General features: G+C 33.3%; 2 protein-coding genes across 3 annotated transcripts; one reads left to right on the forward strand and one right to left on the reverse strand.

The window, feature by feature from the left end:
* The first annotated feature begins 2,082 nt into the window (after nucleotides 1-2,082).
* Nucleotides 2,083-5,195, forward strand: LOC145136760 (serine/threonine-protein kinase BSK5-like). Of its 2 annotated transcripts, XM_079070876.1 has the most exons (11): nucleotides 2,083-2,249; nucleotides 2,306-2,419; nucleotides 2,542-2,768; nucleotides 3,103-3,238; nucleotides 3,316-3,449; nucleotides 3,518-3,623; nucleotides 3,741-3,826; nucleotides 3,903-4,091; nucleotides 4,200-4,355; nucleotides 4,445-4,558; nucleotides 4,801-5,195. In XM_079070876.1, the coding sequence occupies exons 1-11, from the start codon at nucleotides 2,129-2,131 to the stop codon at nucleotides 5,041-5,043; spliced, it is 1,626 nt and encodes a 541-aa protein (XP_078927002.1). In that variant the 5' UTR covers nucleotides 2,083-2,128; the 3' UTR covers nucleotides 5,044-5,195. The 2 variants fall into 2 exon arrangements, with proteins under 2 accessions (XP_078927002.1, XP_078927001.1); XM_079070875.1 differs by lacking the exon at nucleotides 2,083-2,249 and having other exon boundaries at nucleotides 2,289-2,419.
* A 3,125-nt stretch (nucleotides 5,196-8,320) lies between these two features.
* On the reverse strand, nucleotides 8,321-10,070 carry LOC145139519 (mitochondrial import inner membrane translocase subunit TIM10-like). Its single transcript, XM_079073316.1, has 6 exons — nucleotides 9,985-10,070; nucleotides 9,226-9,306; nucleotides 9,043-9,095; nucleotides 8,835-8,873; nucleotides 8,673-8,742; nucleotides 8,321-8,568 (listed from the first exon to the last, which is right to left on the reverse strand). Exons 2-6 carry the CDS (start codon nucleotides 9,268-9,270, stop codon nucleotides 8,518-8,520), a joined length of 258 nt encoding a protein of 85 aa, XP_078929442.1. The 5' UTR covers nucleotides 9,271-9,306; nucleotides 9,985-10,070; the 3' UTR covers nucleotides 8,321-8,517.
* Between the last annotated feature and the right edge of the window lie 1,325 nt (nucleotides 10,071-11,395).

Below are 11,395 nucleotides of genomic sequence, written 5' to 3' on the forward strand. Positions count from 1 at the left end.
CTAACATGGGCCATCAAGAAAACTTTCGATACAAGGCTTCAGGATCAACTTCGTTGGACAATGAATTACTGGGGATTATGCCACCTGCGCCGACCACATCATTCGGGCTACGAACGTAGCTCTGCTACCACGTGTAGGTATACTACCTGATATTACCTTGGTGCCCAAGGTATGAACTGAACAAAGAACAAGAAAAGAACAAGAATAATGAATTACTTGGTGAACTTTATTGCTGGAAAAAGTTAACTTAACCTTCCTAAACATTAACCATATTTATACTAATAAAACTAGACTCCTACTCTAACAAAAAAAACTACATAAAAGAATGTTTCTTAAAATACCCCTAGAACTAAAATTGTCTCAGATTTCCTCTTGTGATAAACCGATTAATCCAACGATGATTACAAACATATAATAAAATATACACATCAAGTTTTTGGCGTTGTTGTCGGGGACTTGTTGTCATGTTATTTAAAGCTTATTTTATATATTAAACTAAACACATCGGCTTCGTGATTATGTCCTAAAGTGCTTAGCTAACAAATTACAACTAACCATACATCCAAAATTGTAATTCTTTGCCTAAGGTATGTTTCAATGATGGAGTTAATTTGAAATGTACGTTCATTATACTTTTCATTATGCATACTTCTTATAAGTACATGTTTTTTTTTTTTTTTTTTTTTTTTTTTTTTTTTTTTTTTTTTGCATTTCCCCGCACCTTGCAATTATCTTGGTTTATCATCCTTCATAAACTAAAGCTACTATATATTAGCTACAACATAATTAGTTAATGCAAACCCTAGTTGAAAAGTAGACTCATACAACTCTCCCATAATGGGCTTCATTTTGTTCCACTTAACTTTAGGACCATGTGCCATTTGTTCTACTCCGGCTCAACCTCACTTTCATCTTCAATGTGTTCATTGAAGAGTCAAAAATTCAATCAAATATCGATTTCATAAAGATATGAACACACGAAGTAACTAAATCTGGTTTCAGCTCATATTATCTGGAAAGCAACAAAGGTTACAAGAGTTTGCATGAAGTCTGAAAAAAGTGTCCAAGTAACATATGTTGCAATTATAGTGTTATCAACATATACAAAATATACTATGAGACTTCGCAATTAAGTACACAGTTTACAAATGCTCCTAGAAATATATAGATATATCGAAGTCACGTAAACTTCGATATAAACAACAACACTACCCTATGACAATATGATTCTAAAACTTTGCATCTGAATATCTTCGCAACATATGAACTCAACATTCATACTCTTCCTCGTGGACATCATCATCATTATCTTCATCCTCCACTTTGTAGTATGTGGTCCTTAACAAATTTTCATCACATAAGTTAAGGAATGAGTCGTTTGCACATGGTAGAAGTGGGTTTGAAGGTTGCTTTGAAATCCAAAAAGAACATGTAAATAAGATCATCATTAGAGCCTTCATCACATACATAAGTTTTCTTTGGGGATTTTTCTTTTCTTCTGCATAATGCCTTCGCCGTTTCAAACTCTGAAAATCATTTTTGATAGTCAATAATCACACCAACATTGGAATCGATTATGTAATGGATCATTACAAACACACAACTTCCTATTTTAGTAGATTTAAACTTCAAAAACTCTAATTGTAAGCTCTTGCATGCAACATTGGTGTTAAGAATTAAAACATGTAAAACCTTCTTCTTCCTCTCACGGTCACTTTCAAATCCGTGATTGTAATTGATGTTTTTTTGTTAAAAAGTGATGTTTTTTTAAATACAATGTGAGTTCCCAACACCAAATCACTCAAGTAAATTGGAACGAATTGAGGGTTTCCTTATGGAAACCAGGCAACGATAATAAAATGAAATATTTTTCAATTATGATGGCAGATAAGGGGAAAAAACAAAACTGTGACTAAAAAAAGATGGCATAACCATTTAAACCTATAAATAAATTAATATTAGATATTAATGAAAATGATATAGAAAAATAGATTCACTTTTTCCGCTCAAATATATATAAAAAAGAAAATTAAAAGAGGGAAGAAAACATGATTTTGCAGTAAGAAAAGCACATTACCGATGTCATATATACGAGGAGAATGATGATGAGTGCTGACAGGGAAGAAGCATGAGAGAGAAATACAGACAAAGAAAGGTCGATGTCCTTTCCCCCTTTTTCATCACACACAAATTCATATTTTACTCCTATCTTCCTCAAATCACAAGAATATTAGACCCTCTCTCTGCTTTTAAAACATTATAAAACTTCAATATTTTGACCCATCTTACTCCCTCCATCACAAAACAAGGAAAAACAGGTATTTTCTTCGAGGAACAGCAATGGGAGCTCGTTGTTTCTACTTTTCTTTTTGTGGGTGGTCTAGTTTGAAATCCAACGATACGCACCCATCTGATCTGGGTACGTGAAGATTGACCATGGGTTTATGGAAATCTGAATCTTGAATTTGTATAATCACTGTGTCATCGCTCATCAATTGTATTTTTATGTATGACTGCAATGTGTTTGATAATTTGCTTCAGAGAACGGTGGTGGGGATAGCGATAAGCTAAAGCTGCCAGCTTTTAGAGAGTACAAGTTAGATCAACTTAAAGCTGCTACCGGCGGGTTTTCTGTCGATAATATTGTGTCTGAGCATGGTGAAAAGGCGCCTAATGTTGTGTATAAAGGAAAGCTCGAAGATGATGATCGTTTGATCGCTGTTAAAAGGTTCAACAAGTCTGCTTGGCCTGATACTCGCCAATTCCTGGTATGTCACCACATATTCATACATCTTTATCGCAATTCAGAATGTTGTTGTCTTTTTGGTAAACGAACAACCTTGGGAAACTGATCGGAAAATTGATCGCCTGATATAAATTGGTCAATAGTCGCTAGTGGTCAAGATTCTAGAGGTCCCGTGTTCAGATCTGATGATTTACCAACAGTACGATCGTTGGCAGATGTCAACAGTTTCATCCATTGAGTGTGGTTCCCGATGCCTTTCAAGAAAAAACAAACCCAGATCTTATTAACCAAATTATTCCCTATAATTTATTCAATTTGATCAAAAAGTGTAACAATTTGATGATATTGAATTACAGGATGAAGCAAAAGCAGTGGGGCAACTTAGGAGCCTAAGATTAGCCAATTTATTGGGATGTTGCTGTGAAGGAAATGAGAGATTGCTAGTGGCAGAGTTCATGCCTCATGAAACTTTATCCAAACATCTCTTTCATTGTAAGTCTTCATTAAATTTTCAAACTTCAATCAATTCTTTATACACAAAAAACTAATAATATACAATCTCAATTCAGGGGAAACCCAACCTTTAAAATGGGCAATGCGATTAAGGGTGGCTCTCTATTTGGCACAAGCACTAGATTACTGCAGCACAAAAGGCCGATCTCTGTATCACGATCTTAATGCTTACAGAGTCTTGTTTGATCAGGTATCATTTTCAATTATATTTATATTTATATTCGTGTTCTTATTATTTATTTATAAATCTTTTTACAGGATTGCAATCCCAGGCTTTCATGCTTTGGCCTAATGAAGAACAGCCGAGATGGAAAAAGTTACAGTACAAACTTAGCTTTTACCCCACCAGAATACATGAGAACTGGTATGAAAAAAGTAAAAAGTCAAAAAAAAAAAAAAAAAAAAACTGTCGCTAAAAGTGAAAAACAATTTCGTGACATTTTATATGTAAAGTGATTTTTTTTTTCTTTTTCTATTGCAGGTAGAGTCATAGCAGAAAGTGTAATTTACAGTTTTGGCACCATTCTGCTTGATCTTTTGAGTGGAAAACACATTCCTCCAAGCCACGTAAGCTCTGAGTGCTCATTTATTTCCAGATCTACTCTAATCATTCATTACTTAATCCCTTACATAATCATTTCAGGCACTTGATTTGATAAAAGGGAAGAATTTTCAGATGCTAACAGATTCATGTCTAGAGGGTCATTTTACTAATGATGATGGAACTGAATTGGTAAGGATAGCATCACGATGTTTGCAGTATGAACCTCGAGAGAGGCCCAATGCCAAATCGGTTGTGGCTGCTCTTGCTCCTCTTCAGAAACAAACAGATGTAAGTGCATTTGTTGCATACTTTCTAAAAAAAATCACAATTTTGTTTTTTCCTTTAAGAAATGACCCTTGAAACATTTAGTGACAAAATTTAGCGACACCTTAACAGATTTCTTCGCTTGTCTTGATGGGAATTAATGACGAAGCAACACAAATATCAAACCTGTCGCCACTTGGCGACGCTTGCTCGAGACTAGATTTAACTGCCATACACGAGATACTTGAAAAGATTGGATATAGTGGAGATGAAGGGGTTACAGATGAGGTAATCTCTTGAAAAACACATTTTGATGAAATTTACGATTATACCCCCCTAAATGTGTCTTGAATCCAAACATTGTTTGGCTTTTTCAGCTTTCCTTCCAAATGTGGACAAGTCAACTTCAAGATACGTTAAATGGTAAGAAGCGTGGGGACAATGCTTTTCGAGCTAAGGACTTCAACACTGCAATCGAATCTTACACAAGCGTAAGTCCGGGCCCATTTGTTAGCAGAACATGTTGTACTGTGTTCCATATGTATTCTGACAAACATATTTACAATCTGACAACACACAACTCGTCTTTTTCTTTCTTTACTTTTATACTAACCAACATCTGTTTGGTTGTCAGACACAATCTGTCTCAATAGCAGATTATACAATCTGCTATTGAGACAGATTGTCAAGACTTAGAGAATGTGTAATAATGTTTAAATCTTTGGAGGTGCAGTTCATCGAGAGTGGGACCATGGTGTCACCAACTATGTATGTGAGAAGGTGTTTGTGTTATATGATGAATAATAAGGGACAAGAAGCGTTGGGAGATGCGATGCAAGCACAAGTGATATCGCCTGATTGGTCGATTGCGCTTTATCTGCAAGCGGCTGCTTTGTTTAGCCTAGGAATGGACAATGATGCACGTGAAACACTTAAAGATGCGGTTTCATTGGATCCCGAAATGAGGGGGAATTAAAATTGTGTTCTTTTTTTTTTCTTTTTATGTTGCTAGGAATGTTGTTTGTAGTTGTGGATATGTGAATTGTTTCCATTAAAGGCAACTTTACTTTTGTTATTGAATGAGTGTTTGTAATGTTCATTTATCAAATTAAATGAGTTGAAAAAGTATGTAAAGTCTTATTTAGGACCGTATCATGTGATGAGCTGACTTGACTTGGAGTGAGTTGTGATGAACACCGCCCCTTCCCCCTTTTCCCTTCACTCTTTGCCCTTCCATGGTGATAATTCCATTAAAGTTTAGAATAATGTATTTTGCTCCTTTAGGTTATGTAAGACAAAATATGAGAAGACATAATATGCATTCTTTGTATAATGTATAATGTGCGGTGTGACTAATGTTAATGAGACAAATTATAATGTTTTATTCCATCCAAAAAGTAGTATTAGGATCCGCTCTTGATCTCCCTTCAATGCAAAAAATGTCTGAATAACATTTTCATTATCAACATTAAAAATAACTTTGAAAAAAAATGTCAAGTTCATAAGTTTTATCGAGTCTAGATTTGTCTTGTCCCGTCAAGTATCACCAAGGCAGCATTGGACAACCACAATTGCCATGTATTCAAAGTACTAGAGAGCACACAAATCAGTGAACGACTAAAAAAGGTTCTTTAAGTGGTGCCAGTTTGGGTATTTTTTCAAAAATCATTGGAGCGAGAAAAAAAATTAAAAATTTAAAAAAAAAAAAAAAAGAACTTAAAATAAGTTTAAAAAAAATTAAAGGAATTACCAGTGTAAAAAAGTGTTGACCAGAGGCTAGTTTGATACCAAAGAAAAGGATCAAAAATATGAGGGACCCCAAATGTAAACCTTTGAAACTTAAACGGATGGAGAGGTGAATGTAATTCCCTTAAAGTAAAAGGGTCCAATTTATAAATTCTAAGAAATTGAGAAAATGGGATCGTGACTGATTTAACGACAAGTTGGAGCCATAGTAACGTTTGTTAGTTGTTACTTTAGTCGACAAATTAGGCAAAATTTTATAAAGTTTTCTAAGATGTAGACAAAAAATGCAAGCTACGATTGTTAGGAAAAGGCTTAAGGAGTGATTCGTTCATCCTTTTTGACAGGCCACCAGTGGGAACCGGAATGGGGACACCGGACACATACATCGATTCTCCAAAATTAAAGGAAAAAAAATATGATTACGGGAAAGATTTGTAATGAATTTGAAAATGATTCCAGATGAATTGGTAGAAAAATGAGAATGATTTCAAATGTACCCAAAAAAAAAAAGATCGAATGTTTTTGTCTAAATCTATGTATCTCACGTTTTTTATAATGACATATATCCATGTAACCAAGTGAAATAGTAGCAGGATAGAGTACTAGCATGGAAGCTTGAAATAAAGATACATGTGCTATGCTTATGTTTATCGTACGGGGAAAATGACTTAAAAAGAAGTTTCAAAAATGTACAAAAAAGACCATTGTTTTTTTAAGTATACAAAATACCATTAAAAAATATTTTTTATACACAAAATACCAATGAAGTATACATGTGTTCAAATAAAGTCTTGTGGGTAACCTGTTACTGCAGGTAACAGAAAAATGTCTTAAAAAGGTAACAAACTTTCAAATTTGTTCAAAAAATACCATTATTTTTTTAGTATAAAAAATATCATTGAAATTTCCAAAATGTTAAAAAAAATCATTGTTGTTTTTTCAGAGCACCTTTTGTTAACTTCGTTGTTTCCGGATTATATAGAACATAGTCATCGGAGATTAGTCACCGTCGTACCAGTTCACACCAGTTGTGTCTAAATCCATATTTAGGAATTCTCATGACATAACGTCACACTCGTTTCTCCTTTGTGTCTCTCTTGTACCGCAACACTAATGAACGGCTAACCTTGATGTATAATATGTGCATCTATATAACGTATATATGTTTTAGGTTTGAGTCAATCGGGAAGCAAGAATGTTTAACTAATGTTATTACCCACTTACTTCTCTTGTTACCACAAGAACGATCGAGTGAAGGAATGAAAGAGATTTGCACAATTGTTGTGAACTGATATGACGGTTCATGATCCCCGGTAATTGTGTTCTATATAATCTGACAACAACACAGTTAACAAAAAGTGTGATATTTTTTAAACATTTTGCAACTTCGTTACACTTTTAAGTCATTTTCTCATTTACCTGAAGTACCTGGTTACCACAATGTTTTAGTTGAACATATGTGTACTTCGTTGGAATTCTGTGTACAAATAGTAACATTAATGGTATTTTTTGTACTAAAAAAACAACAATGGTATTTTTTGAACACTTGGAAACCGGGTAACCTACAATAGCCGGTAAAATGGTATTTTGTGTACTAAAAAAAAACAATGGTCTTTTTTGTACATTTTTGAAACTTCGTTACCTTTTTAAGTCATTTTCCCTATCGTTTGTAACCCATGTTTTTAGTATTATGAATGTAAAATAATGTGTATTCAAACTTGGGCATTTGTAAGTTATGAAATAAGATCGTAACAATGTTTTATTAAATACATAAATTTGTACTGTAAAAATATCATCTGTCGGGTTTTTTTCGCCTTTAAAAAAAACATATGTTATTTGTTTGATTTTATAATTATATAAAAACTATAAGTTAATGTGTAAATATTTAAGTGAGACTCATTTATAAACATGGAAAATGTTTATAAAATATAAAAGTTTATAAATTGCTGATATGACATGAGAAATGATAGCTTGACAATATTTTGGACCTTTAAACATCATTGGAGATGTTGTGGTCATTTTTATGAATATCCCACCCAAATGAAAACACTTACGATGAGAGATAACATAAACTAAAACATTGCAATTTGTAAGCATACAAAAAATACTTTAGAGTTCTTACAAAACTGTAGCTTTTGTCTCTAAATTATTGTCAAGGGTAAACTTTGAGAATTTATATTTAAAGTTTTAATTTCTAGTCGCTACATGACCTACTTTGCATGTTTTATCTTTCTCTTAAGATTATGTTTTGAAAACTAGCTTAAAATTTAGTTTTTAGTTTATAAGCAAACTTATCAATAAACTGGTCAAGCTAACATATCAATAAACTATCTTATAAGCTACTTTATAAACTACATTACAATAAACTGCTTTTATAGTTTTATCAAACACTACATTACAATAATTCATATATCAAATTTTAACAAATATATCTACCTCCCACAAAAATTTCTAAGAAACATTTGTTCCTTAAAAGTTAAAAGCATTAGATGTGAAAGAAAATGAAGCATATAAAATTCATGGCATTGGTTCACTCAGAAATATTCTGAAAATACTCCAAAATTATTTCAGGGTTTTGAACAACTTAGTTTATCTATATGATTTCATCAATCATCAAAACAAAAATTCTGGTCCTTTGAGTTTGACTACAAATCTAAAGAATCCTTGACTATTATAATTATTATTAAAAAACAAAGTTGAAGATTCACATTGGTGGTCTCCCAGAACCAAGTAGTTGGCCTACAAGATTTGTGACCTGAAGATAAATGAGAGAGCATGTTACACATTCACATATGTTTAAAATATATTTGTTTGCATTATGATTATAAATCTTGAATAAAATGTTTGAAGAAATGTTACCTGCCAATATTTTGAAACACAACGATCAATGCAGCTGTTTTCACCCATGTTTAACTCAGACTCTTTGTACCTAAAACAAAACAATTAAGCTATTCAAAATCACATCTTTGAAACACCATATTTTGAATTAATCTTGATTGTTGTGAAGAGAAGAGATGATACCTTTTCTCAACACATTTAGCAAAACATGTATGAGTTAGCCTGCATCAAATCATACATATGTGTTAAATATAAAACTTGCATAACATGGGAAATGGAAGAGATACATTATAGAGTGTTGTTTAATTAATAGAAAGGTCTAAAATCTTGATGTCAAGGCATGATGAATTTTAAACACATTACAAAATAATCCAAAAATGAAGGTTCTTACTTGTTAAACAATTCAACCCTGTACTCCATCTCCTTCTCTGCCATTCCAAAGATCTATACATCAAGAAAAACAAAATAAGGTAATTACAACCTAATCTTTAGAGACAAGAAAACAAATGGAGATGCAATGTATTTTTTTCTTTCAGACCAATGAATTACTAAAAACAAATCAAATGGAGTTTACCTGTTCCTTGTCTAATGCAACGGGCATCTCATTATTTGCAGCCATTGTAGGTTGAGTGGAGATGAAGAAACTAACAATAACCTGCAAAATTTAAAATACAGATTATAAGTGTTTGAAAAGTATCAGACCAATTAGCAAGTATTTTCACATAAGAAAATGAAACCACAACATAATTTCTGTTCTATGGATTCAGAAAAATGTTATTAGCAACCATACTTGATACAATGCATTAGACAAATAAGTGTGTATGATCAACAACTCCCTAAATCAGTATTTAAACTATGACAAACTTGGAAGATTTACAAAAAGGGATACTTCTGGTAAGGGTAAACATCAGACTACTTTTTGTTATGTCAAATAATCCAATTATGCATATTAACCAATCAATCACGATCAAGAGCAAGAACAAAGTGAGAATTCAATCACTTCTCACTATCTCATTGGTAAGTATGGTTCAGATCCATTCAGAACCAAAAAAGACTCGATTCTTTCCAACAAAAAAGCATCCCGAAATCACATCCACTATAAATCAAGTTCGACTAATAAAACTATTGAAGAGAAAGAAAGGGATTTTTTTTCAGATTCTGATATCATGATATCAGAGAGGTCACAATAGCGATTGAAGAATAAAAAAAAAACCCTCCAGCGATGTCACGGTAGCTCTGTTTGGGGTCGACTTCAGAGGGGGTTGTTTAGTTCGAATGTATAAAATGCGATTAAAGAGAGATGGAGATAGAGATAGAGGTAGAGAGATATTACCTGCGATGAAACTCCTTGAACAACCCTGTGACGAAGTGGAGAAGACGCAATGGAGAGGTTGTCGGCTGAACGAGAATGAGAGGATGTCTAGGTTTACCTGATGAAGCGTATGGTAATATTTAGTGAGGGCAAAATCGTAATTGCCATTTTCCATTTTCCATATCAAGGAATTAATTTCAGTAGGACAGTGAAGGAATGAATTTTCCTTCGTTTGAAGGAAAAATATTTAATTTAGGACCTTCTCTTAAATTCCATTCCATTCCTACCAAAAAAGCAAGATTCATTTTCTCTTGAATTTCATTCCATTCCTGCCAAACAAACAACCCACGGAATTAGAATCCTTTTCCCTTAATTTCATTTCATTCTTGCCCAAACAAACAACCCTTAGGGTTTTAGTAAGGGAAAAGAATACCCAACTGTTTTCCTTTTGGTTTTTGATACTAGGCACAATAGTTTTCTTTTCAACAATATTGTCATAGTTCTTTCCGTTTTTTGCAATTCGGTCATTTTTAGATTTTTACATTTGTACTCGTACTATGGGCATTAGTACTTTAGTAGTGTAAATCTAGGCTCCAAATCAGGCTTGAAAGTTGAAATCGGTCCTTTCTCGTAAAGCAACCGATAAAAGTAGTGAGCTTTGATTAAACGAGGCTAACCTTTGAATAGGTCTTGCCCAAATAAACTGAATTGTAAATAATAATTGGGCCTAGAAACCGATCTCAAGCAGGGGCCAAAAAAATACATTTAGTTTTTATTTATAAAAATTAACTTGGACTGTTGATGTATTATTTTTTTCACTTGGACAATCTTATGTATATAAAATGATTTTTTTTACCCTTAATAATTATTTCTTTTAAATTTCTTTTATTTTGTTTATCTTTTAGATTAAAAAAATAAAATATGTATCACCCTCTTCCATTTCTCTTTCCCCATTTTCCTTCTACCTTCCTTGTAAACCAAAATACACTACATCATCGGTGATTGGAAACCACAATACATTATATTACCGACAAAAACCCAAGTATCAACATTGGTATTATCCCCATCGCTCTCATCCTTCTTTCTCCGACAAGACCAACCACTGCCCTAGCCACTATACAATGTGGTCAACTCCTAACCCTAGCAGCCGCTACCCACCGAACGATTAGATTTCGTCGGGATTCCGTTCGGGGAGTTACAAATCAAGAAGGCGACGAAGTATAGTACTTAGGTGAGGGGTTTCTTGAAGCTCGCAGGGAACGACATATATGGTATGAATGGGACAATAATGATGGTTTGAACGGGGCGACGATCTCCACTCTGTCATCGTGATATCCCTCTGTCTCTCTTGCCATCTTTCTCGGTATTGCATATGTACACGTACATGTGTGTGTGTTTTGTGATTCTTTTTTCTTTCTGATTAGTCAACATG

Source organism: Lactuca virosa, chromosome 9, assembly GCF_052849685.1.
Source record: "Lactuca virosa cultivar CGN04683 chromosome 9, Lactuca_virosa_CGN04683_v6, whole genome shotgun sequence".
Lineage (NCBI taxonomy): Eukaryota > Viridiplantae > Streptophyta > Magnoliopsida > Asterales > Asteraceae > Lactuca > Lactuca virosa.